Here is a 27,492-nt window from a genome sequence, read left to right as displayed (position 1 = left end):
ATTGGTCCAGCCCAGAGTCGATCATGACCAATTGGCCAATCCAACACCTTTCATTATATATACCCTTCCTAAAAAAAAAAAAAAAAAAAAAAATATCCATCGGCCCATAAAAACAAAAAATCGCCAGCGGCCCACCGGGCAAATGCCCGGTATGCCCGATGGCCAGTCCAGCTATGGTCACCACACCTGAATCAAATGATTAGTTCGTTACCAGGCCTCTGGAGAACTTCAAGACATGTTGAGGAGGTCATTTAGCCATTTCAATCAGCTGTGTTGGATCAAGGACACATCTAAAACCTGCAGGACACCGGCCCTCGTGGCCTGGAGTTCCCCCACCCCAAACAGCAGCTGTCCACGTTAAACCGTCACTGTCACGTGGGCGTGTTTCCTGTATCAGCAGCAGGTGTTTAACAGCTGACAGGTAAACCCGCGGGCCCGTCAAACTAATCGTTGTCGTGAGGAAAATGTCGACTCGTTGTTTATGTTACAAAAAGACGGACCAGGCAGAAGGTGTTTTGGGTTTTTTTTTTTTAAATTAAAATAATTTAATTGTTATCTTAATATAATATCGATACGTGTATATATTTGAACGAGCTGGAGATGGAGACTTTATTTTGCGGAGGTCTTTAATATTGTTAGAGCGATCAGACGGTTCCGTGAAAATGACGAATCTGCGGGTGCAACATTTTTAACACGGAGAGTGAAAAACAAACAAATCTAACCAGTTAATGTAAAAACTAGTTAACAAGGAATACCGGGACTATTGCGAGGTTCTATGAACATCCATTGCTGTTTTTAAAAAAGTTTATTGGATGAATGGAAATGAAGCGATTTTGGGACAAAACGAATTCCATCAATTTTTCGGCGTATGATGTGTAGCGCATGCGCACCGCTTGCTCTTCCTTTTTGATAGCTTCTTCACCATGGCGCCTATTGTAAGTAAAAAGTCGTGCTAAAATCTATCGAAGTTGTATCTTTTCCTATATGAAATCTGGAAAAAACTGGCTTGTTGCATCTACATGGACTAAAATGCAGGGTTTGGGTCCGTTTGTGATGGTTTTTTTCGGTTACACAGCTGAGTTTTTTGTGGCCTATGGCTGTCTGTGAGTTAACGTTAGCTTAGCAGCGTCGCAGAGCTAACCACGTTGCTAGCCCTATAACGATACCTTTGTTTAATAAGGTGCGCAGATAAGGTTTTGGAGGCTGACAGTATCTACGGAGCTGTGTTTGTTTGTTTGACCTGCTTGTTAGTTAATCGCTCCGAGACGTGGACGTTACTAGTCGGGGGATTGACGCAGAGCTCAACTCATGGAGATGTTTTTAATTACTTTTAGTCGTACTTATCAAAACATTAAAGAGTCGAAAATAGCACTTATGCATACTTAATGTTGTCATTGAATGTTCTTATAATTAAAGTCGAGCTTTGGCTAGAATCGAAGTACAGTTGCATCATCACGTATATTAAACTGTTATGCTGAATACATATAACTCTGTAGGTAAAAGCAAAATCCGCTATTAATTCAGATTGCAGGATTTTTGAATTAATCAGTTGAATGTGATGGTGACCAGATTTTACCAATCGCTCTTTGGACCTATGTACTGCACAAACGGGAAATTAACATTTTGATACATTGGAATGTTAGCAGTTGGTTGTTGTTGGGTGTTTTACTAAATTTTGTTCATATAAATGTAGTGGACAGCCTAGAGGTTCTTTGCAGTGAAGTAAATGTTTGTCCTTCCATTGGCAGAGGAAGCAGAATGTCAGCAAAGGTGGTAAGAAGAAAAAGCAGGTCCTAAAATTCACACTGGACTGCACGCACCCTGTCGAAGATGGCATCATGGATGCTGCCAACTTTGTAAGTTTTAAGCTGTAACTTTTTCTGAGTTATTTTATTACCAATTTAAGACTAAAGGCTGTCCTGCACAAGCTGCAGGGCTTCTTTGAGATGACATTCCTAGCCAGATCTGGCTCACTCTACACCCTTTTTGAGTTCAGCCTCCATTTGGATTAGCTCGGGAAACCACACCTTTACACACACACACCTAAGCTTCGGACTATATTTTTTTTCTTCTTCTCTTCAGTCGGTAACATTTCTTGCTACAGATGTCTTTAGGGCCACATGACACTAATGGTAAATGGCCTGCATTTGTATAGCGCTTTTCTAGTCCCTAAGGACCCCAAAGCGCTTCACACTTCATTCACCCATTCACACACTGGCGATGGCAAGCTACATTGTAGCCACAGCACTGACAGAGGCGAGGCTGCCGGACACAGGCGCCACCGGGCCCTCTGACCACCACCAGTAGGCAAACATGGGGTTAGTATCTTGCCCAAGGATATTTGGCATGCAGCCTGGGATCGAACCACCGACCTTCTGATTAGTGGCTGACCTGCTCTGCCACCTGAGCTACAGCCACTAAGGATGAATGTCATTAACATTTTCTCAGTACTGGTAGTTGTCAGCACCTAGTTACTGATACTCACTATAATTTAGTGTGAAATGCTTAGTTACTGGTTATACTTATACGAGTTGTTAAGAACAAACTAACAAGGCCAATGTGGTTATGTATTACAAAGCTGAGGTGGTGGCAATTTTTCTGGCAAGTGGCAAGAAACAGTGTGTTTACATGTTTAAGATGATATCTAAAACAATGCTTCTCTTTTAAGCAACAAGAAAATTGGTAAGTACCAACCAAGTTTCTGCACGTTGAACAGATAATGAGGTAAAGGTCTCCTCTCTGTGTGGCTCCTGTCAATTGATGAAGCTTTCTAGGTGCTAATTAGCTTTCTAAACTGCAGTTATTGGTTATTGCTCACAAGCATTTTGATGTCAACACAGCAGCATAACAGCTGTGATTGGAACACCTGAATTCAACAACTTGGGTGGGTGAGTGAATACTTTTGGCAATGTGGTGTACGCGCCACCAGAAAAGCTGTGCACAAGGACAAACGTTCTCATAATGCCAGTAACTGTACCTAGGATAAAGAAATGCAGATCTATTGCTTAAATAAAAATAGTGCTCGTTATTTTGACTTGAGGTGGAAAAACACTTGAACGTTTAGTTTGAACATTGAAGGCTTTGCTGGAAACACAGGACTCTAAAGCAGTTACATGTAACACAGTCAAATGTGCTGCACAAAAAAGTCAAAATGAATTAACACCGAAGGAATAACCCCAGAAATGACTAATTTTTGAATATGTAACTATCTACTTGGGGACAAGTTTAATACCAGGGTTCTGTAGCCATCAAACTCACAGCCATACAATTGGAAAACAGCTCGTAATAATCCATACTACTGTTAGCTTCATTTAAGCAAAAAGGCCTGATGCATTTAAAATCCACAAACTCATTCATCGAAAGAGCTTTGTTGGTTTTATTAGAACTTTGCTTGTTACTCTTCAGTGAACTTGTTGCTCATGTGGAGCATAAATAGAGCCGTCGATATAAAGTAACATTTTTACCACATGTTAATTGCAGGAACAGTTTCTGCAGGAGCGCATTAAAGTGAACGGCAAGGCCGGGAACCTTGGTGGCGGTGTGGTCTCCATTGAGAGAAGCAAGAGCAAGATTACAGTGTCCTCTGAGGTGCCCTTCTCCAAAAGGTATCAGGCACTCACTGTGTTGTTTGATCCTAATGTAAAGTTCTGAGTAAGATGACGAGACCACATTACTAACAGAAGCAAATGTAAAGACCAGTTAACTCAACATCTTCATATAGATCATGTGACGTTACTAAAAACTGCTATTGGTGATTTCACTGTGCTGAAGGGTTCATGCAGCTGCAGCCATTCACAAATACTAACATTAACATTTTCATTTTAAGACATTAACAATATGGTGGCATATCGGTGTCAAACGACAGCTGACACACATCTTTAATCCTGAATGATCGGATATCGGAGAGAATGTAAAAATAATAATAATGAAACGATGTCTAATAAAGTGTCAAATATATTATATGAAATGTAACTTTCTCTCTTGCTGTGCAAGAAAAAAGCTGCACAGGGTTTTTATTGAGTAGAATCATCATGTGACGTGAGCTGGGATATTACAACTGAAGACTGGAACCTGTAGTTTAATTGAAAGTGTAATTTCACAGCTAGTGAGCTTATTAGTCAGTTTTTTTTATTTAATAGAGGATTCCAGAAAAGCTGAGTCTTTTCAAAACTAAAAATGGATAAATTTATTTGCCACGTAAGCAAATAGTTTAACAATTAATGATGTTGTCAGGGAATGGATGTTTAGGGAGTTCATCATCATCATGATCGATGAGAAAACGGCCCATGGTGAACAGGATTCAGTTCTTAAAGGTATAATGGCAGTTATGAGTTCAGATGTCGCCACACCACCACTCTGTTGTGTTTGTGGGGGAAAAATGTGCTATTTTCATGGCATTGTTAAAGCAAGGTTTGCATAGCTTTTTGTAACATTCCATATACCAGGAAGCTATCCATTAGAGATGGACTGATCCGATATTACGTATCCGTATCGGTCCGATACTGACCTAAATTACTAGATCGGATATCGGAGAGAAATAAAAAATGTAATCCGATCCATTAAATATCAAAAATCACCTCACAAAACTTGCGACATGGCATAACTGCTCATAACCGTAGCGCGTCGGAACAGTATGCATCACGTGATAGAGCGGCTGTGGCGTGCGGGACCTGTCCGCGGTCTGGTTGAGCATTTAGAGTTTGAACTTATACAAAATGCAGCAAGATATTAAAAAAACAGTTTTATTGATTAAAAAACACTATATCGGATTCATATTGGTATCGGCCGATATCCAAATTTATGATATCGGTATCGGACATAAAAAAAAAAAAGTGGTATCGTGCCATCTCTACTATCACCCACCGTGCTGCTGTTCCCTGAAGGGGATTCAACTGATGATTCAACATCTCTTGTTTTTCCAGATACCTGAAGTATCTGACAAAGAAGTACCTGAAGAAGAACAATCTCCGTGACTGGCTGCGTGTTGTTGCAAACACCAAGGAGAGCTATGAGCTCCGCTACTTCCAGATTAATCAGGATGAAGAGGAGGAAGAAGATGATGATTAAAATGGCAATTAATCTGATTTTGTGTATTTAAATAAATGTTGTTTACAATACAGAGTTTTTGTTTAAGGTTCTTTTTCATAATGTGATGACGGATCCGGAGCAACATTATTCATTCCAGTGTTACTGCACTGTAGAGCACTCACTGTAGGATCTACATAGGACCCAATGAATCATGGAAACAAGATTTTAAAAAATTGCAAATTAAGCAGCTCAGATGGGCTGAAATAAAACTGAGCGATGTGATTTTGTTCATTCTTCATTGTTGTGAAGTGGGCGGAGTCTTCATATGGTCAAATATGAGTCAATTACTGCTGGAGTTGAAAACAAACTGCTTGTAATTTAATGTAAGAGTTCTTCACAGGGTTCTTTCTGTCCTGTGACAAACCCAGTACACCCTCTGACTTATTAGCTTGTAGATCCAGCTTTAGGAGGACATGTTTTCTGTTTGTCTTGCGTTGTTGTAGAGCAATTTTGGCCCCACTACAACAATCTGTTGTGGATTTGCTGGTGTGTTTGGGGTCACTCTCCTGTTTCTCAAACCAGTTTTGCTCCTTTCGTAGTCTTGATGGTGGTGATTTGGTGGCTGAGGAAAGGCACAGACCAGTTTCATGTCATTCCACATGATACCACTCAGCCAATCAAATGTGTGTATTCTGGGCAGCAAACACTACGACTGTACAGTACAGACAAGATTTAGAGGCAAATGATGCAAAAAAAGATGGTAGAAAGCAAAAGAGAATGATACATGTAGGGGGAAAAAAATGAGAGCGATACAGTAATGAAGTACCAATACTTCAGGTTTCTGTATTATTTTTTTTTCTGACAACGTTTTGCTTTTAATCCCTACAGTTTTAAACAGGTATCTGAACTTTCTACTCCTTTCACAACAGGCTGTTTGCTTAAGTTATGGTCAAACGTCTTAAAATACCCCAATTTGTCCTGTTATCTATTGTAATTCAAGTTGTTTAAGTACAATGAAAGCTTGAAATGTTACAAAGTGGTGAGCTGGCAGAGGTTTAAAAAAGTAAGGTTACTCAAAACTGAAAAATCATGTACATTTCACAATGATACATGGGTTAACAATTTAAAGCTGTTCTGCAGCAATGGAGGTTGATCAAGCCTTGAAAGCTGGTGTAATTCCTACAGCTGTTCCAGCTGTTGTGGATTACTTTGTCTGCATAAAAGTTGAACAGTGTTGTACTACAGAAAGTAGTGTGTTGGTACAAAAATGGTGAGAAAAAGGCTATTAACAATGGAAGAGAGAAGGACCATCATAATACTAGCCAGCTGAGTCTAATAATATGGGGTGATAACAGGAGGAGGAAAAACTGCAGAGGTGTGTAAGACTGGCCCCCACTATAGTCACGTTTTGGGTAGGTACAATAAGTTTGTCCAGGTTTCTAGAAATTAGAGCTGCTCCATCCAAACTGGGATGGATTCTGTGTCTCTTAGAAAGACCATGTTTTCCCCAGAAAATTTCCAAATGATCTATGAAGCCCACATTTTTGGACACCACTCAGACAGCCACCATTTTAAGGCAAACATGGACCCTAAAGATCTTTAAAATGTTTTTTCTAACCAGATTCTTACTCTGGATGGCATTACCTTGGCCTCCAGTAACACTGTGAGGAACCTTGACCAGGACATGTCCTTCAATGCACATATTAAACAAATATGTAAGACTGCTTTCTTCCATTCGTGCAACATCTCTAAAATTAGAAATATCCTGTCTCAGAGTGACGCTGAAAAAGTAGTTCATGCATTTATTACTTCCAGGCTGGACTACTGTAATTCATTATTATCAGGAAGTCCTAAAAACTGCCTGAAAAACCTTCAGTTAATCCAAAATGCTGCAGCATATTTCACCTGCACTGACTTTTCTTCATTAGCTCCCTGTTGAATCCAGAATCAAATTTCTCATCTCATACAAGGTCTTGAAAAATCAGGCTCATCATAAAGACGTTGTAGGCTGTTAATTTACTTGTTCCTAGAGTATTTAAAAGTAGAATGGAGGCACAGCCTTCAGTTTTCAGGCCCCTCTTCTGTGGAACCAGCTCCCAGTTTGGATTTGGAAAACAAGATTCCCCCTCTACCTTTTGGATTAGGCTTAAAACTATGCAAGTGCTGGATCAGGTGACCCTGAATCCTCCCTTAGTTACACTGCTGGGGGGCTTCCTTTGATGTGAGGAACCCCCCTCTCTGTTTCTACACTACTCCGCATTAAATCAGTCATTATTTCTCTCTGGTTTTCTTCCACTACAGTGTTGTCCGGTCTTCCTGGTCATGAGCGCCCCTCTGAGCCTGGTTCTGCTGTAGACTTCATGTTAAAAGGGAGTTTTCTTTCCCACTGTCACCAAAGTGCTGGCTCATAGAGGACAGCAGATTGTTTGGATTTTCTCTGTATTTTCCGATGGTCTTAACCTTACAATGAAGCACCACGAGGCAACTGTTGTTTGGTACTGTACAAATAAAACTGAACAACCTCCCCACCTCTGAGGTGGATGGATGGCTGAATCGTTTTGTTCAATCTGACCTGAGTAGAGGTTTGACTGCACAGACAAATTCATTTACAGGAATCTTTATTCAACCATTTCAATGAAATAAAAAAAAGAAGCAAGAAACAAACCAAACAAAAACATAACCCAGAGAAATTTCACCATTAAAAAGAACGCACTGCACCTTATCACGTTGAACGAGTTTAGACAGTGCATTGGTGGTTTTGAAGGTTCAGACCTGTTTGTGAAATTGCTTAGAGCGCTGTAAAAGTTCAACTTAATGAAATAAACAAGAGAAAAAAAAGAGCTAAGAGACTCTGTGGTCTTGGAAGGACTGAGGCGCGCATCATTGATGCAAACATTGAAGAAACAAGGAATGTAACATCAACATGAAGTGCACAGAACATGGCTGCTGTGTCTCAGGTAATATTCTTCCATACACTTACTATTTAATGCATAAGTGTGCTCACAATGACAAGTGCGACTGCATAGAGTAAACAGAGTACCTGAATGGTATACTCAACAGCTGGACCAGGATGCATACGAGCCATCCGTGTTGTTGCACCAGATCATCTTTTCTTAGTTTCCTGTATATCCATAACAACAATAAGCTTGGCATTTTTCAGACTTTTGGCAGTTGTTAATAAAGCTGTGGTGTTGTAAAACTGCACGTGGATACTCCAAGTATAATTTGCAAAGGAAAAAAAGCTTTTTAAACCTCATTCTGGGGCAGTCTCCAAAAGTGTTTTAATCAGATTTGACTTACGATTCTATGCATGCAGTTTGGTCCTGGTGAACACTAAAGTCAAACCTTCAATTCAATCAAAAGAAGCTTCAGAATAGCTGCCCAGAGGCATTACCAAGATGGCTGCCAAACATCAAGACAACTTCAGTCAGTGGAGAGTATACAACCAACTGTGTTTAATCTGGGTAAACACTATCCTGTCGACCTTAATGCAGTCTGCAACAAAGTACTTAAGTGCACTATATGGAAGTGTATTACTGGAAGTATTCAAAATGAGACACAGTGTATGTTCCAAATCCTGATTATAATCTGCAGCAGTCGCATACACTCGGTCACACTGCCACAGACAAGATGGATCAGCTGATCCTCGGAACCAAATAAACAAGAATTCCATAACCTGAACATACATGTAGAAAAAGGCACAGGTATGGAGTGTTGGTCTTTAAAATGCCCCCAGTAGGAAAAGACCGAGGGCTCCTGGAGTAGCACCTGTAAATGTCACAACTATCAATACTGAAACAAACAAACAGAATTAAGAGACCCGACATGAATGAAAAAAGAAACTGGAATGGGTTTTTTGGGAAGCACAACTTTGCTGGACGAGATGTGCTTAGAACAAACCGTTGCAGGCTCATTGGGAAGTAAAGATATCTTGACCATTCATTGTGAGAGCTGGACCATCCAGAGCATCTGTCAGTCTCCAGTCCCATCTTCTCTGATTTGAGTGTCCAAATTGTTGTGGAGTCTGTTGGGAGTCGAGATGTGTGGATAACCTTCAGACTCGTGAACACCTCTCCCCTCAACTCAACCATCCCACTAGCACGATGCCGTGACTAGTAGCGACTGAACAGGTCAGGTATTCCTGCTGATCACATGGTTGTTCCTCTGCTCTGTGAAATGGGTTGAGGTGTCACTGCTGGTGGGCCCTTCAGATTGTTCGGGGGTTGTACTCAGGCAGCTTTTTAAGTTTCTCCTGTTCCTGCTCAGTATCCTGTCTAGCAATGACCAGAGAGTGAGAGTAGCCCATCACCACCTGGAGAAACAACACGCACGTTATTTGAAAGAGAAGGACATTTCCCTGCTTCGTGGTAAATAGACAGGTTCTTATATTTCAAATCTACCCGAGTCCTCAAAGCGCTTTGTACAACCTGCCTCGTTCACCAAGTCTCACAGGCACTTTTGTCGTATGCTTTTTCAATTTAATTTAGCTGACTTTTTTTTTTTAATATACCACCACATCACAACAGATGCCTCAAGGAACTGTACATTGTAAGGCAAAGAGCCTACAGCAACTATTAGTTGCTATTGTTATTATTAATTGCTACAATGTGTAACTCTGCAACCGTCTGATTGGTGGCTGACCAATCAAATCCAAGACTGTCTGAAACTATGCATCAGATTTGGATCGGATCATTCACACATTCTAATTATGTGAAACTTTGGCACTGCTTAATTTGATCAACGATTGATCAACGATTGATCAGCGATTGTAACAGTATGCATCTTAATGACTCTACTTCAAATAGTTACCACCTTGTCCATTTACCTGCTCAATGTAGATGCCATCCAAGGTCTTTACCTCCTGGGCGGTGGTGGAGGATTTGGGTTTGGTGTCTCCGTATCCCTGCAAGATCAATGACAGATGTGATCAATGTTCATCTCCTATCTTACAACAAAACAGCCAATATCACAATATTTCACTTGCATAAACATTGTTCGAATTTGGAAGCAAGTCACTGGTCAAATTCATCTTCATGTGAATGTCAAAGAGATTTTGACAAGACTGTAGCAACACTAAAGCACACTACAAAGTTTCAATGTAACAAGACTGTGGAGTCTTATGATCGTTTTCCAATTCATCCTCCAACTTTAATTTTCCTGTGTCCCACTTATTTTAAGTTATATTAAAATAATTTAAGTACTAAGTTGTTTTGCATCCTTTTCCCCTGTTTTCCCTCGCTGCCTACTGAACAGCCATCGGATGGTCTTCTGGTTTTTCGCCTTCACAAACTATACAACACACTGATGGCCCTGGATACTCATACTGCAGTCAAAAACAAAAATGCACAAGGTTGGAATCAGGCGGTGGGATAAAATTGTTCTTAGTATACAATGAAGTGCAAGCTGCGCCAAGTTGCAACTCTTACAGTTTAACAAGTCCATTTCAGTCTGGACTGTCAAAACTGATTCCAAAATAACTGACCAATGTGAAAGATGCAATGCCTCTTCTTGTAACCTGAGCCACATGTTTCCACTCCTGGTGTAAAATGAACAAATGTCAGACTGACTATTTCATGATCATGTCTAAGGTTTTAGGGACACGGGTAAATGCGGAGCTTTTCATTGCTATTTTTGGGGGTTCCACTTGTTCCCCTGTAGATTACAAGTCGTTCTCTGTTAGGAAGATATATCCGCCTTCTCTGGAGTTCACTTTTGACTTCCCCAAGTTTTTGTGGCTCAAAGACCAGATTTCTTTAACTGGAAAAGATCAATTTCACATTTAAAAGGTAGCTCTTAATTTCTTTCAAATTTCTTTTATTGGTTACATTTTTCCAACTATGTCTGTAGTTTGTGTATACCCTGTAAGTTGATTCTGTTCATCTTGATGTTTATCATAAATCCCCCCTCCCAACTGGAAAACTTGCTACCTGGCGCACTGCTCTGAGCATGCGTGTTTAAATACTGTCAGTGCGAGTTTCAGGCGAGCAATGAATGAGACTCGCTCGTCGCTTGGATTTTAAGGAGGATGTCAAACAAAATGTGGTAATTTCCAAAACATGCTGTAAAACTATTGCTGCAAACGGAGCAGTGGCATGAATTTATTCCACCAGCTGAATCATCCACTGCAGAATTAAGACTGTTTTACACTCTGCACGCCAACGTCTCCCCACACACCAGCGGAAACGTTAAACCAGCTGTGGCACCTGTGACTGTTCTCGGTCAGTAGTTTTTACACTCAGTATCTAGACTTTTGTTTCTGTAATTTGAGGGCATCACATTTTTTATTTCACAGATTTTATGTTATTAGCACAAAAGAGCATCTGTGTAATTTCAATCGTTTTATTTTGTCTCACAAAATATTGATATTTTCACTAACTAAATTTTAATTTTATTTTAACTAAATGTTACTATTTTAACCAAACAGAACTATTGTTCTGTATGTTTTTTGTTCAGGTTTAAAAACAAAAATAACGACAGATTATGTAGACGATGGCCTACAAAGCTGTTAACACTGGACATGTGATGTCTCATAATGACTCTTACCAGCTCTCCAAATGTGGGCGAGGGTCCCCAGCTGATTGTACTCTCATCTGCAGCAATGATGATGCTGCTCTTCCTGATCGATACAAACATGCAAACAGAGTCAGAGCTACGGATGTAGATAAGAAAACAACAAATAGTCCCAAAAGTGTATGTAAAACACTATTAAAAGTGCTTTACTTACATTAATTGTATTGTAAAGTACTATACATACATATTACACATAGGGTGCTGAATAACGACCCATCTTATCTTAAAGACCTCATAGTACCATATCACCCTAAAAGAGCATTTGGCTTTCAGACTGCAGGCTTATTTGGGTTTCCTTCAGCTTCCTGGTGCCTCTTCTGTGGAACCAGTTCTCAGTCTGGAGTCAGACACCCTCTCTACGTTTAATGCAACAGGTCTATGCTGCTGAAGGCTTCCCATGAGGAGTGTGACGTGTTTTTTCTTCACTCTCTTTTTTCATTCACTGTGTTTTTACACCACTCTTCATTTAATCAGTTATCCCTGAACCTTGTTCTGCCAGAGGTTTCTTCCTTTCAAAAGGAAGTTTTACCTTCCCACTGTTGCCAAAGCGCTTGCTCAAAGGAGGTCATGTGAGCGTTTTCTCTGTATTATTGTAGGGTCAACTGTTGTTTTGATTTGGAGCTATACAGGTTAAACTGACTCTAATATGCATATGATAATATATCAGTGTGCGTGTGTGTGTGTGTGTGTGTGTGTGTGTGTGTGCACGCACAGTGAACCTTCAAAGGTCAGTCTATAAATCAAAGCGTGAGAGAACTGACCCTGAGGAACTGTCCAATTAGGGCAAGATAATCCCAAAACCAAAAAATACTGCCGGCTGTGAGTGGTACCCCTCAGCTACACCTATGGCATCAATATAAAAAAATCCTAGGCGACTTCCTTCCTGACTTATCACATTCACAATATTTTCAGAAAACGTGCCTTGTGATCTTGAGGTGGAGGTTTAAACTTATCTGAGGTTTCTAGTAGATACATCTATGGTATGAATCTACGTGAGCTTGTTCTTGAGTTATCACATCAACAAACCGTCCACGCTGTCCACCCACCTGGTGGGGTCCCCACAATACTCAATCAGGCTTTTATGGCTGAAGGGTAATAAAAACCAAAAGAAAAAAACGAAACAAGTGACGACAGCACTCACCCACATGCCAGGCTGCGGATCTTCCAGCCACAAAGATCCTGCACAGCTTTGGGGTACATGGTTGACTCTCTAGAAGTATTGGTCACCCCCCAGAAAAACAGCCCACCTGTAAAATACAACATGTACAGATTTATACGTGTGCTCCTCTCACACCTCTCATTAAAATTGTAGTTTCTGTAAACAACCTTGCAAAGAAAAAAAAAAGTTTTCTGTTCTTTAGAAGACAGAAAGTTAAAGCCTTTCTTTTTCACGATTACTTCTTTATGGTTTCAACAATTTGAATTCATTAAAAATGGAAAATAATCGCAGCTTGTAATGGCTTTTTGTAGCAGGAAATAGCCATGGTACAGTTTTTGTCCACTAGGGTCTGAATGGCATACACGTCATCATCTGCTAGGCTTCTGCTTCAGTGACGTCTGAGGGAGTCCATCCTCTTTATATTGAAGAACTGGTTTATATTTAATTGATTTAATTCTTCGTTCTGCCAGTGTAATCTTATGCAAATGACTATAACACAAGTCTAAAGTATGAGCAGACTGATAGGCGCCTCTTTTATGCTCCTAATTTCCTTCAAACAAATTTACTGTGCAGCTACAAAGTTACATTTTAACTCCATGAGACTTGTTTCTAAAATTCAGTTTGTCTAAACTGTTGATGGAATGGACTGGTGGGCAATTCTGCGTGCCATATGACTTCACTTTCCTGAACATCCAAGTTAAACAAGAATCTGTGAAAACTAACAGTATCAACGTTCGTGCAACCTACTTGAGCGAGACTGTTTAGAGATCTTGTTGCAATGTGACATACCCATCTCGCTGACAGCAAACGAACATTGGTAGCCTGCATAGATCTGACTGGCACCACGGCCAGGAAAGTCAAACAGCTTGACCAGCCGGGGAACCATCTCATCCTTCTGCTCGGTGTGACCGAGGCGCCCATAGCCGCCAAAGCCCCAGGTGAACACGCGCTTCTGAGAGTCCAGCACCAGCTGAAAACACAAACAGCAGCAGTTTGTAAACCCTTTTGCAAAATTAAAAAAATCAATCAATCAATCACTGGCCATCTAATTTGATTTGCTCCTGATAAGACTTCTGGGAATCCTCTCACCGTGTGATTAGCCCCGCAGGCCACGTCTCTCACAACCACGTTAGGCACAGGCATGATCTGGCCATCCTTGGACTTCTCAATGAAGATCGCGACACGACGAGGGATGAGCTCACAGTCGAACTCTATGCGCTGGGCACGAGCTATGAACTTTCCATCACTGTTGTGGCCTGCAGTGACAGAGATGCAGAACAATAAAAAACTAATGGAGTTTATCGTTCCCAACACATCAGTGCTTTCCAGTGCACAAACTACACTACTGTGTCTACATGATACATATCCCGTGGTATGAATTTCAGAATTCTATGCCACCTCATTCTCAAGTTATCACATTCACAAACTTGGATGTCCATGCTGTCAGCCCAAGTCTAACCTGGGAAATTCACCATGATGAAAATCATTTGCGTGCATTTAACTACAGTTTTCTAGAATAAATCAGCAAGAAAGGTTTTGTCAAACACGTCAGTGATGGTGAACTGTAATGGGCTCGATATAAAATGTCATTTCATCTTGATAAGTGTGTAGTTTGTTAACATATGAAAACACTTTATTTACCAACCCAAACAGATGCACCTATGGTATCAATTTCAAAATCTCGAGTTAACACATACACAACATTTTTGGAAAACTTGACCCTGAGGTTGAGATCGCTGAAATTAAAACTGCTCTAAGTTTTAGTAGATGCACCTATGGTAACAATTTAAAACTCCTAAATCGCTGAGGCGTGAAAACTGGTGTCATTGCAAACAATCTTCTGCAGCCTTAAGCAGTTTTAAACTGTAAACAATGTTAAAACATGAAAACAATGTGCTGAGAGCTTACCCAGCTGTCCATACTCTGGGCAGCCGAACGAGTACAGGTTTCCTTTGCAGTCCACCACCATGCTGAATTCAGCACCACAAGCCACCTTCACCAGGGGCTGCCCATTGTAGGAAATCTAGAGAGAAACACAATTCAGTTTTATTTATATAGCGCCAAATCCCCACAGTTGCCTCTAAGTGCTTAATACTGTATGGTGGCACCCTAAAATAATGGAGCGAAAACCACAACAATCAGACAACCCCAGCAGCCTAACCCCATCACAGCAAAACTAAGGGAGGTTTCAGGGTAATCCGATCCAGCCCCAACCAGCTTTATTAAAAACGATGCTTTAAGCTTATCTTAAAAGCCACGAGTATATCCGTCTCTTGACTGACTGGTTCAACAGAAGAGGGACCTGAAACCTGAAGGCTCTCTCTCCCACTCTACTTTTAAATAGCCTAGCAGGCAGTCTGAGAGGAAGTGATATGGCTCAGCACGAGTAACAATAACTTTGTGTATCACATTTTAACTGAATTTGTGCTTCACAGTTTGAATAAAAGACACATTAAAAGTATACATGTTCAGACATACAGACCAACCACATGGGGTAAAACATTCATTCCAACATACACACTTAGATGTAAACTACAGCCCAAAATAAAGAGGAAAAGATTAAGGGAACGCTAACCTATAAATGTGTTTTCAGCAGTCGTTTAAAAGAAATCTCACGCTCAACCTGACAGGGTGTTTGGGCACCACAGCCTCACCAACATAATGTTAGGAGACCCTGGTTAGAGGATTGGACAGGTCAGCCGCAATGGTAAGCTCTCTGAAGTTTACCAATGCGGCTGACTAATCAAAGGTCCTGGGACCCTGTTTCTCAGCTCATTCCAGGTGCTGCATGTTTGTTTTTTTATTACAGGTACAGCAGTTTGCCATACATTATACACAGCTCGAGACTAACTTTTTTTCTTAGGTGCATCAGCATAAAAGTTGGGTGCACCCAAATTTTTTTGACCGCATCACATTCTTTACTTTGAAAGGGCCTGCTTCACCGCTCCACTTAAGATCAAAGTGGTATGTGGCCCGTGATGTAAAATGAATTTGATACACATCGATCATAATTTAAGACCAATGCATTAATTAATCAAAGGAGTAATTAATCATATGATTATTGGGGTTTTCTCTGTATTATTGTAGAGTGTTTACCTTACAATATACGTGCCTTCAGGCAACAATTTGCTACATTTATACAACACTGTTTCTGATGCTGGATTTAAGAAATAAGTTCGCTTTTAAAACATGTAAATGTTTTGTTCTTATGTATCACTTTTCTACTCTGCAGGAGCGCTCAAAGTTCTTTATACGATGCCTCATTCACACCTCTTCACACAAGCACTGTTTCAATGCAGAAGTGCTTTCTCTCTAACATTCACACACATTCATGCTCTGATGGATGCAACAGAAAGCCACTCCTGTTTGAGGATTCTGACAAGAGGAGGCAGCGGTGTTGATTCATTTAAATTAACCACCTCACTGCTGTAACCAGGTTTCTAGCAGGCAGAGTAAATCAATAACTTGATTAAATAATTAATCATTTACTCACAAAGACTTAGAAGAGCGAGACCACTATAGAGTAAGTTGTGCACAAGAAAACTATAATCCAGGCAAATAATTTCATTTCACAGGATCAATTAAATTCCTTGCATGTAAATTCAATAACCTGCATGTGAACTTAGCAGCCACATGCACAAAGAAGCCACTGTCTACGTGAGTATGTCTCCTTGGTGCACTGTTGCAGTTTCACAGTCTGTGGGTAGCTCTCTGCGCTCTAAATCCTGTATGCACAAATCAACTGATTTCTGAATGTTGGAGGCAGAGCACAAAGGAAGGAGGTGTCCTGCTGTGGTCACTTTGATGGACTGTTCAGGTTACAGCTTTAAACTGAGTTACATCGCGGCAGCGCCGTAAGCGCCGTTTTAAACCATATTTGTTTACAATTTGGAAAATAAAGTTAGCAGAATTAACGATCCACAGTCATTGTTTGCTGTGTAGCAGAGGAATTGCTGACAACCAAAGGATTCTAAGGTAAACTATGAAGCCACTGCACTGCTGTCCCATTAATTAACAATTTTGTTTTTGTTTGATAATTTTATATAATTGTTTTGAGTTTGTTTTTGTTATTTTGAAACCATAAAAGCTATGGAATAGCAGATTAACTGTATTCATTTCCTGTGACTGACGAGACTTGGACAGCAGTGACACCTACACCACCACACTTTATCATCTGATAAAGGAAGGAAAAGTACGAGTTACACCCTGGCTTACCAGTGCTGGGGTGAGGACTGCATCAGTCTGGTTGCCCTGACCAAGCTGGCCCAGCTTGTTCTCTCCAAATGAATACACAGCGCCATCCTCTGAGGAGACAGAGTACCATCAGCAAACATGTTAAAAGCACAGAGCCATTACCGACTGGATTTCAGTTTGGAAACATCCTTCGATGACCTGTGCAATCAAACCAATAATGCGTAATCCAATCCCAGAATACACTGGTGTTTTATTTCAACAAGCGGCTGTATTACATGATCTTGTGGCTGTTCTGCACAACCACTGAAAACAGCTGCTGTTGTGCAAGGAAAACCCACACAGTCCCCAGTTAAGCCTACCTGTGAGTGCCAGGGTGTGATTGCGTCCACAGGCTACAGAAACAATAACATGCTCTGCCAGGGCCTCGATTAACTTGGGAGCTTCCAGGCGCTTGGTGTCTCCATGACCCAGCTGACCTTTGTCATTACGACCTAAGGAAGCAGGAAGACAAGCTCAGTGTCTGATAACACAACCAACACAGACAACCACTGTGCATGTTACTTACCCCAGCTCCACAGCTTGCCCTCTGTGGTTATGAAGAGACTGTGAGCAGCACAGGGGCCGGACACCACGCAGCTAACCTGGACGTCATTTAGGCAGCCATAACGATGAGGGCCCCAGAGATTTTGGCCCAGGTTGCGGAAAGCAGCTAAGAAACACACACAGAACCCGTGTCAAGACCCCCCACACACACAAATGCACAACACTGGCACAACCAGTGTTGCCAACTCCTCATTAAGGAAAATCGCTATTGGCTGTCCTAAAAGTTGCTAGAAGTCGCTAAATGACGTCATTGCCTAATTTGCATAATTGGTCACGCTAATCTAATTGTAACCTATGTTGTTGGAGAGAGAAATAACATCGTGGAAGAGACATAAAGTGAGTAAAAAACGTCCTAAATGCATTTAGAGTTTATTTAGAACTACAAATTAAATTTCTTTTAGCAATTGTTTTTTTTAATGTCACAATTCCAACCCTGCTCCTTTGTCCTTGGACCGGCAAAAGTGACCCGAAATAGGCACTCTGGTGGAGTTACTTTGTGTGTGTGTGTGTGTTTATAAGTAGTTTTAAACCTTGTGATCCACAAAACAGCATAAGAGTAAAAGAGTAAAAGAAGAACTGACTGCGTTACAGCACCCGCTGCTTGTTGAGAGTAAAAGCGATATACACTTTCACATCTTTTTTTAGTGACTTTTTTAAAGAAAAAAAGTCGCTAAGGGGTCTGAAAACTCGCTAAATATAGCGACAAAGTCGCTAAGTTGGCAACACTGGGCACAACGCTCCCTCTGTACCTTATTCTGTTCATAAACACTGCATTCTTTAAGAATGCTGACATTTCTATAAACGGAGCACAAAAAAGAACGTTTGTGTTTGATCATTTCTTGTAACAATACTTCTTTGTAATAACTAAGCTGCACGGTTGGCTTGGAGAACTTTAATAGTTTAACTGCACAAAAAACATTGTCAAAAAAAACAGCGTTGACTGTATTTATGTGCCAAGTCAAAAATATACTTTCTAAAGAAAATATTTTTGTTAAATGCAAAAATATATAAATAATGTCAAGTGCAGTCAAAGCTTAACATTTTTATTGGTCTGTGGAAAAAATGTTATATTTTTAAATAAATGCAATTTCATTAACACAATATTTTATATTATTTCAATTTTATTTTATTCAAAAAATATTTCAAGTGGATGTGGTCTGACACTGCCCACGGCCCCCTTTAGACTCACCCCTGCTTCGCCTTCAGTGAGCTGTGTAATATAAACATGCTAAGTTAACAGTTCATCTGCTGACTTTAACGGAGGATTTTTCACTGTGTAAAACAAACAGCGGTGGAGACAAAGTTTACTTTTCTTCAGGTCAGCGTTTGTTGATCAGGTGGTTTGATGAGGACTTTGCTAGCTTTTCCCAGTAAAAGGTTTTAATTACAGGAACAGTGCCGCCGGTCAGCCCGACCTCCCGATGTTATCAGCTCCACCTCTCTGCTCTTCTCCGGTGTGTAAACAGACTCTAGAGTGACGAAAAACTAATAAAATGCACCTGGAAAGTGTGGCGCATTATGGCGTGCATTTTTAAGGATGCACTATTCAAAAATCCGTGACAACCACCTCAAAAAACCAACTTATCATACATCTAGTTTCCTTTGAAAACTGCAAGTGGCCAGAGTCAGGAAAGACTGAGAAATCCACTGCTGCAGCTGAGCTGTGGTGTCTTTCAGGGAGAGCAACAGCTTCCCACTCCTGCTGATACACCAGGACAGCAGTGAGAGGAGGCAGCCAGCTGAGAGATGGAGAGCAGAATAGACACGCTGTTGTGCCTTTATCAAAGACTGATAGTTTAAAAATAGTTACCCGTTTTCAGGTAATATTTAAATAATTCTGTCATTAAAATGGGATGTTTTCAGTCGTGCTCAGGTCCTACAAGCAAAAAGTAAACAGGTAGTTAAACCTTCGACAACACTTAAACATCCAGTTACATGAAACATGGTGTATTCTGGATTATACTACTGTTACATCTATGTATTTGTTGCATGTTATTGTTGCAGATGTCAAATGCTTTATATATTTTACAGTAAGTTCACAATGATGATATTCATTTGCATCATCTCTGCGCTGTTAGAGCCGTTTAAGACTGATATCTTTTCCATCTGGCTTGAAACAGTGCACACATACAAGTACTCCCAGTGTCACGCGAGCTTTTATTTCCTAAACAAAACTTACACTTTAATTTTTTTTTCCCATTTATACTTCCTTTGCAAAAAAATATGTTTGTAAATTCTGGATTTGACATAACCAAATAGATTGGAATATAAATACTCACTTCATGTAGTTAACACCATCATCAGCTGGTTAAATAAACAAGCCCATTCACTCATTTGCGGTCCAGATGTCAGCATGAATGAACCTATTTCAGACTCTTTGGCTGCAATGATTTTTTTAACCCCAGGATCACACAGACTGTGATGTGTACGGCCAGTTCATAGTGAACAGGCTGCATCATCAACTGACTTCTCTACTGCAGATGTAAACTAATCAACCACTTATTGATTTTGTCTGGGTCTGTATGCCCCTGCATCAGTTCTGCACCATAATGAGAACAGCAGTCAGGTAAAGACAAGAGCATCCACACAGCAAACAAAAGCACTCACATGCACAGAGAGTGCTTTTTCTTGGAGCCAATTTCTTTTTATGTTGTTTGGGAAACTGTTGCAGTCATTTATTGAAAATTTTGCAAATAAATGAAAATACAGGAAGCACAAAGTCTGTGCAGTTCTAATGAGCTTGAAATGAATATTTGATACGTCTTTGTTCTTTGCTCTCCTCTATGAAGATAACGCCACACACTGCTGCATCTCTCTCGACCTCCTACATCAGGGGTGCCCAATCCCGGTCCTCGAGAGCTACTATCCTGCAGCTTTTAGATGCATCCCTACTCCAACACAGCTGAATCAAATGGTTTGATCTCTTCAGCATGCCATCATGTTTGGCAAAGGCCTGATAACAAGCCATTCATTTGATTCAGGTGTGTGGGAACAAGGATGCATCTAAAAGCTGCAGGACGGTAGCTCTCGAGGACCGGGATTGGGCACCCCTGTCCTACATAGATACCAGATATTGTAAATTTGCATTTGTCACTCCTTAAGACCTGCTGTCACTGAATTTTGAGGAAGCTTGTGAGAGCTTTCCTTAGTAAATCAAATTTTTGCCATTTCTGTCTTGAACAAAGGTGACGACAGGATTCAGGAAAAGTTGACTCTAGAGGGTAAAGAATGGCTTCTTGACAGCCACACATCTACTTCTGATGAGGCTTGGCATACAGTAGACGGATCAACTGACAGGCCAGATGCATCTTTTAGATCCTGTGTTGAGTCTTTGCTTGATTATGTTCTTATTTCTTATGGACATTAGTTCTTGAAGATCTCTGAAAGCTTGGAGGATTATTGTTTACAATATTAAGCAAAGTATAAAATAGAAATAAGACGGCTCAAGATTTTTGAGGAATCATTTTCAATGAGTAATTAGTACTTTTAACTGGTTGTAATGAAAGATACAATCAATGTGACTCAAACTGCTCCAATGTTACAGGCTTAAAGCTTTCAACATGTCCTGATGTTGTCTCCACACTCTCAGATGTCCAACTAGGGGCTAAATTTGACGAGTACCTGGAATCTAGTTAAGTGCTAGGGGTTCAGCTTCCAGTGCAACAAGTCTGCAGCAGTATATCACAGCTGATAACATTTGTCTAGATCAGGGGTGCCCAATCCCGGTCCTCGAGAGCTACTATCCTGCAGCTTTTAGATGCATCCCTACTCCAACACAGCTGAATCAAATGGTTTGATCTCTTCAGCATGCCATCATGTTTGGCAAAGGCCTGATAACAAGCCATTCATTTGATTCAGGTGTGTGGGAACAAGGATGCATCTAAAAGCTGCAGGACGGTAGCTCTCGAGGACCGGGATTGGGCACCCCTGGTCTAGATGATGTTCAATGATTTCTCTGCCCAGGATATGCCCCTAGTGCCCCTGAAGACAACAACACATGGACTTGATATCTACAATATGGTGAAGAGATTCTTCATGGAGGAAAAAAAAAAGAAGATACCAGTGAAAAAGCTGTTGACGCAACTACAAATGGAACAGGCGTCATTGTGCAATGTAAAAATTACACAGATTTCCCAACATTTCTACATTACCCCCGCACCATTCAGCAGCAGGTGATACATGCAATATGACAACTCCCATCATAGAGATCATAATTAGCATCTGGAACTTTTAGCTGAATATGGTAACCTGTTACAAAACACAAAGATCCGATAGTGCAGGCGGGGGCGAGTTTGGCAGTGTTTTTGTCACTTTTGAATTCAATGAGTTAATGCAAACCCAAAATGAAGACATCTCACTGGAAATGCATTTAAAGCTACGATGAAAATTCTCTCTGTACATTTACAGAGGAAGAAAAAAATCCCTGCACTTTCCCTCTGTGCAGTCAGTGCTGAATAACAATGCTTCTGCATCTGGGGCTTTGGACGAAGCTGCAGACAAGTACGCTCAAGTCTTAAACAGACTCGGGCAAGAGTTTGAGAACAGGTTTAGTGACTTTGATCGACTTGAGCCATGTGTGTGTTAGTCATCTGAAATCATTTCATGTAAGTGTACACGACATGCACTGCTGAACAGCTAAGTTCAACTTGGATGCTGAACAAGATTAAAATCCTAACAAAATGACCTCCACACATCTCAAGACTCACTCAGAAGTGCAGTGTTGTTTATATTGTAATTATAGCCCAGATTACAGTTCACTGGTGTACAGCATATCTGTAAGTGGGAAACCAGGCTTCCCACTAACAGATATTTACAAAGACGTTTTCAGTAAAAGACGCTGTAGTTCTGTTAAACTCAAATATTGTACAAAAATGTGATCAGTTCAAATAAAAAAAATGTTACATGATTTGAAGTTGTGACAGTTAATGGTTTCTTAAAGAAAATTATTTTAGACAAAATGCTACAAATGTGTTCATTCATACAAAACTGTCAAAATATTTACAAAAATATCACAAGTGGAAACAGACTTTCAAATGTTGATACAGAAGATTCGCACAAATAAACAATGTTGTGTATTTAAATCTGCATTCCCCAAATAATTGCAAATATTAATTCTGGGGAATCCTCGACACTACTGTGATCAGGTCACCCGCTCTCAGATAGAAATATTAGCACTAAAGGGGAACAGCTAAACTTTGTTATTCAAGATATCATACAAGTAGCACCTTGTACTACTCTGTATGCTTCAAGTAACTCTCAGTTTAACAAAAGGTCGGTGACCCTTGACCTAAAGCGCAGCATAGGTTGACCTCACAACTACCAGCACCATGGAAGCTCATGAAAGGTGTGTTTGTATCAAACAACAGACAAACTGTTTGATAGAATAGAAAGGTAAAAATAACATTTTGTAGCTTTGATTATGCACTGAAGCCTTTTCTTGATAAAAATAGTTTCTCTAACAGGCTCAGGACTACAGTGTGCACTCTCTGTACAAGGACCTCAGGAAGCTTCTTAATCACGCCATCATCACCAAAATATTAAAAATGACTAGATGAGTCATACTCCCTAAGAAAACAGGATACACGTGGCCATGCCAACATACAAAAACTAGACTATCCTGCGACACAGGTACATTATAGGATAGCCATTTGAATGGTGTTTACCTTGCTGTTTGGGAACCTCCTTTCTTCCAATCAAATCCCAGTTGGTTGCCCCAAAGATGAGCAGTTGGCCCTTTACCTTTGGGCACTCGAGTTTCTGCAAAAAGAGGACAATAACTATAAAAAACAAACAAACAATGAATAAACAAAAAAATAAATCTAATCTATTTCCTGGGTCAAAGGGAAAAGTAGGTTTTATTTTGTATTATTATTTAGCAATAACCAAACAGGGACAGCTTTAACACAAACTTTTCATACAGCAAATATTTCTTTTTAAACAAGAAAAACAATGAAAAAATTCTGATTAAATTTCATATTACAGGTCAGGCTGTACTATGAGAAGGGAAAAGCATAAACACACATGCTGATGAAAAACAACAAAGAAAGGCGAACGGTTTGACTGACGGTCATTATCAGGTAATAACTGAGAAATGTTTGTAACACAGAACACTTTAACTTTCAAAAACCAGTCAGTCTATGTTTGATCAAACGCACTATTTTCTCTTTCACGTCGTCTGCCACAGTGACCGGTTGGAGACCAGACTTGGTGGTGGGTTTGCCGGATTTCTTGTTGTTTTCCTGCTCAAAGTCAAACTCGTCATCACTGCTGAAATCCCTCTCTCTCCTTTTCCCGCTGGCTCGCTTCCTTTTCATCCCACCATTCCCTGAGACATCTGTCACCTTCTTGCGTGGCATCTTTCAAACTCAAGCTGTTTTCTGTGGAAAAGAAGAAACCACATAGTGTTATTCAGACCACATGGAAACTTAATTGTCAAAGAAACAAAGGCTGTGGAAAAGACCAAACGAAGGCTTGTTGAATAAAACTACTAACGTGTTAAATTACAGAAACACTTATTTGAAGTACAGCACAACACAATAAGATGTGAATGAAAAACCCTGTGCAGGAGTTAATTACCAAAAACTTCAACTCATTAAACTCGTGGGCTGGTTATGGCGGAATGGACGTTATTAAAAATAACTAAATGCTTCAAATCGGTCTTTTGTTAACGTAAACTTTGGCGAATTGGCGAACTTCACTGGCTACAAGTTCACACGCTTGAGTTGATGCTGCCAGCACTATATGTGTGCCGTTATATAAGTTTGCCACATTCAAGAAGCCCTAATTCATCTCTATTGTTACGTACAAGCTAATAAAATCTCTCCGGTTTTCTTAAATTACATTCTTAGTGGCTGTCTAATACTCGGCTATTCGACATTGGCGTCGGGGGAAATACACAAACAAAAACAACCACCTAGCTTGTTATGCACACACAAAAAAACCCAGCAAACTATAACAGTGCACCGGTTTAAGTTTGCGAGCTAGCTGCTAGCCTCATTAGGCTGAGCGGCTAACCTCTGTCGCTCTTTGTTCACATAATGGTCGGGTACCAAGCTAGCTGATGTGCTAACACACGGCGTACGAAGTTAAATAGTTAGCCGCTACACAAACAAGCTGCGCAAAGTTTGTATATTGTACGAAAACACCAACACTCTCGAACCCACCGTAAAATAATATCACATAAAATGGGAAAAATAGACGACTTGATAGGTTTCATTAAGCTAACGTTACCTCTCTACTGTATGCTAACACACATCCTAAATAAAGACATAAACACAAACACTCTATAAAACGATGATACAACATAAAACTTTATCCACGTTTTCTTGGCTGGAAATATTTTTTAATAAGCCCAGGTACAATCTGTGTGATTTCGGGAAATATCATTATTAATTTTAGACAACTAAAAATAAATCAGATACCGGCGATTTCCTGATTCAGCGGCTCTCTGTCCGTCTCTGGTTTGATTGATTTGAACAAAAGAAGCTGCAGTCTGCTTTTACACCACGTGGTCTGTTTTTCGTATTCATACAGGAAGCCGATACACACAGGGGTGCCGCCGGGTGATATGGGGCCCCGTGAAGAAAAACAGCACTGTGGCCCCCCACCTCGTTCATATTGCAAACCATGCGAGCCCAAAAATATAACACTGTGCAGACATCAATATTCTGCTTGGATAATTACATTTTATGACTCTGTGCAAGCTTGATGAGATTTTTAATGTTAATGTTTGCTAATGGTTGGTACCTTATACTAAAAACGAATAAAATATACCTTTACTACTGTTTAGAAATATATATATATATATATATATATATATATATATATTTACTTAATGCACAGTTTGTGTGAAGCACCTATAATTTTGCTGTACATGTACAATAACAATAAAGGGCTATTCTCTTCTATATAAATTAAATAATCCTCTGATATGTTTTTTTCAAACAAAGTATTGCAACATGAAATTTGTCTCTGTCCTGAGACCTGGTGGAAATAAAAATAGATTTTAATCTGTTTTAGCTTCCTGAAAGCTCTCACCACCTGCAACAGTCAAAGACAGTGTGCAAAATACACCCAGAGCTGTACATCTCTAAAGGTTCTCTGCTCATGTTACAAAATAAATAATGTGTAGAAAAGTATATTTCCCAAAGGGCCTCCTGCAACTTTGAACATCACCTACTTCTTGGGTCCTACCTCTGCTCGTCACACAGCACAAGCCTGACAATAGCAGCCATGGCAGTTTGTCTTCCTGCACCTGTTGGCTGTTCCTACAACAGTCCCAGCATGGGAATAATCACTGCCTAGAATATAAATAAAAACACCTTAATCTGTTTTATTTTATCTTATTTTTCACTGTGGTTCATTCATTCATCTAATTTGTTTTTGATTAATGTGTGTAGACATGAGTGATTGTGTTTATGAATACTGCTGTGATGGTAACTATTTATTTTATTAAGAAATAATATTTTTTCCATATGCTTGACTCGGGTGTTTTTTGGCAATAAGCTCTCTAGCTTTGGAGCAAAACCCTTTGACATGAAACTGAAGATAGAAGGGTGATAGAAGTGTTGCACAGCAAGCCTCGAGGGCCGGTGTCCCTGCAGGTTTTAGATCTCACCCTGAGTCAACACACCTGAATCAAATGATTAGTTCATCATCAGGCCTCTGGAGAACTTCAAGACATGTTGAGGAGGTCATTTAGCCATTTCAATCAGCTGTGTTGGATCAAGGACATCTAAAACCTGCAGGACATAATTCACACCAACACTCTTTCTGAAACAGCGAAGCTTCAGACATCGTTAGATGTTGTGATGGCCAAACCCGTGGCCACACTCTAAAGTCGGTAACTTTTGTATATTCAGTTTTCATTTGAACATAGTAATACATTTTAGTTGCCAATAACTTTATTGATTGGTTTGGATACATTTGTTCTATTTGTAAGCGCGCACATTTAGTTTACTTATGTATTCATACTACTTCATTTCTTTGCTTTCTGACTAACCTTTTTCTTTTTATTTCTTACCTGCCATCATCCCTGGGAGTTGCTGGACAAAAGATGGCAGCCAGGGTTTGAAACCATTAAAAAGGACGATAATTGGACCACACCACCACTTCCTGCTGAGGGGGGAATGTGTGTTTTCTTTACTTTGAAAACAAAGTATTTGTATTTAATTAAATATTTGAGTTTAGGGTTTAATGGGGTTTTGATTTTCTTCTTTAGGGTTTAGTTTATTAACAAACTAGATTGTACTGGGCTGCCCACATTCAGGTCCAGACCAAAAAGGCTAGGCAGCGCCTGTATCACCTACGACAACTGTGGAAGTTCAGGGTCTCTCCAAAGATCCTCAGGATTTTCTATACAGGCGCTGTGGAGAGCATCCTCACACAGAACATGACATCGTGGTTTGGGAACAGCTGTGTGAAGGACCAAAAAGCTCTCCAGAGAGTGATCCGTACAGCAGAACGCTGCTGCAGGATTGCTCTCCCCCCGCTTCAGGACACCTACACCAGGAGATGCCGGACTAGAGCAGCGCAGATACTGAAGGACCCGTCCCATCCTGGCAACAAACTGTTCCAACTTCTGCAATCTGGTAGAAGGTTCCGCATCATCCGGGCAAGGACAGAGAGACTCAAGAGGAGCTTCTATCCCCAAGCCATCCGTGCCCTAAACACACACACCCGCCCTCTCACATCATCTATAATTGACTGAGACAGGACTCTCTTCCAGACACTAAACCAAGGAACAATGTACATTTCAAATTCCTTTAATTTTAAACATGTTTATATTGTCTATCCTGTAAAATAGTCAGATGTCTATTCATATTAATGTACAGAATTCACCTGCTTGCTGCTACTACTGCACGTAGTACGTACGTATGTACGTACGTCCACACAATTGTTGCACATGTCAAGGAGCGTGTCAGGCTACATTTCACTGT

The 27,492-nt window shown here is 40.3% G+C and overlaps 2 protein-coding genes across 4 annotated transcripts; one reads left to right on the top strand and one right to left on the bottom strand.

Annotated features, from left to right (window-relative positions):
• The first annotated feature begins 801 nt into the window (after nucleotides 1-801).
• LOC146551025 (large ribosomal subunit protein eL22) lies at nucleotides 802-5,121 on the top strand. Its single transcript, XM_085258612.1, has 4 exons — nucleotides 802-935; nucleotides 1,749-1,856; nucleotides 3,481-3,605; nucleotides 4,923-5,121. The coding sequence occupies exons 1-4, from the start codon at nucleotides 924-926 to the stop codon at nucleotides 5,065-5,067; spliced, it is 390 nt and encodes a 129-aa protein (XP_085114738.1). The 5' UTR covers nucleotides 802-923; the 3' UTR covers nucleotides 5,068-5,121.
• A 2,508-nt stretch (nucleotides 5,122-7,629) lies between these two features.
• On the bottom strand, nucleotides 7,630-26,595 carry rcc2 (regulator of chromosome condensation 2). Of its 3 annotated transcripts, none has more exons than XM_085258610.1 (13): nucleotides 26,577-26,595; nucleotides 23,710-23,931; nucleotides 23,218-23,311; nucleotides 17,517-17,660; nucleotides 17,311-17,442; nucleotides 16,973-17,061; nucleotides 14,666-14,780; nucleotides 13,847-14,013; nucleotides 13,547-13,727; nucleotides 12,740-12,845; nucleotides 11,572-11,644; nucleotides 9,854-9,931; nucleotides 7,630-9,340 (listed from the first exon to the last, which is right to left on the bottom strand). In XM_085258610.1, the coding sequence occupies exons 2-13, from the start codon at nucleotides 23,908-23,910 to the stop codon at nucleotides 9,236-9,238; spliced, it is 1,485 nt and encodes a 494-aa protein (XP_085114736.1). In that variant the 5' UTR covers nucleotides 23,911-23,931; nucleotides 26,577-26,595; the 3' UTR covers nucleotides 7,630-9,235. The 3 variants fall into 3 exon arrangements, with proteins under 3 accessions (XP_085114736.1, XP_085114735.1, XP_085114737.1); XM_085258609.1 differs by lacking the exon at nucleotides 26,577-26,595 and adding an exon at nucleotides 24,976-25,118; XM_085258611.1 differs by lacking the exon at nucleotides 26,577-26,595 and adding an exon at nucleotides 24,718-24,737.
• Nucleotides 26,596-27,492: the final 897 nt, after the last annotated feature.

This window comes from Mchenga conophoros, linkage group LG20 (assembly GCF_057382185.1).
Source record: "Mchenga conophoros isolate Kocher_MC1m ecotype Shallow Benthic linkage group LG20, M_conophoros_male_GT1.1, whole genome shotgun sequence".
In the NCBI taxonomy this organism is placed as follows: Eukaryota; Metazoa; Chordata; class Actinopteri; order Cichliformes; family Cichlidae; genus Mchenga; species Mchenga conophoros.
This window is presented reverse-complemented; position numbering and strand designations above follow the sequence as displayed.

Excerpts from the sequence above, each read along its gene's own strand:
- rcc2 (XM_085258610.1), bottom strand. The coding sequence starts at position 23,910 with ATGCCACGCAAGAAGGTGACAGATGTCTCAGGGAATGGTGGGATGAAA. Across the intron at positions 17,661-23,217 it reads GGAGGTTCCCAAACAGCAAG|CTGCTTTCCGCAACCTGGGC; the intron begins GTAAACACCATT and ends TGTGTTTCTTAG. Across the intron at positions 14,014-14,665 it reads CCCAGAGTATGGACAGCTGG|GCCACAACAGTGATGGAAAG; the intron begins GTAAGCTCTCAG and ends CTGTCACTGCAG.
- LOC146551025 (XM_085258612.1), top strand. Across the intron at positions 1,857-3,480 it reads TCATGGATGCTGCCAACTTT|GAACAGTTTCTGCAGGAGCG; the intron begins GTAAGTTTTAAG and ends TGTTAATTGCAG. Across the intron at positions 3,606-4,922 it reads GAGGTGCCCTTCTCCAAAAG|ATACCTGAAGTATCTGACAA; the intron begins GTATCAGGCACT and ends TTGTTTTTCCAG.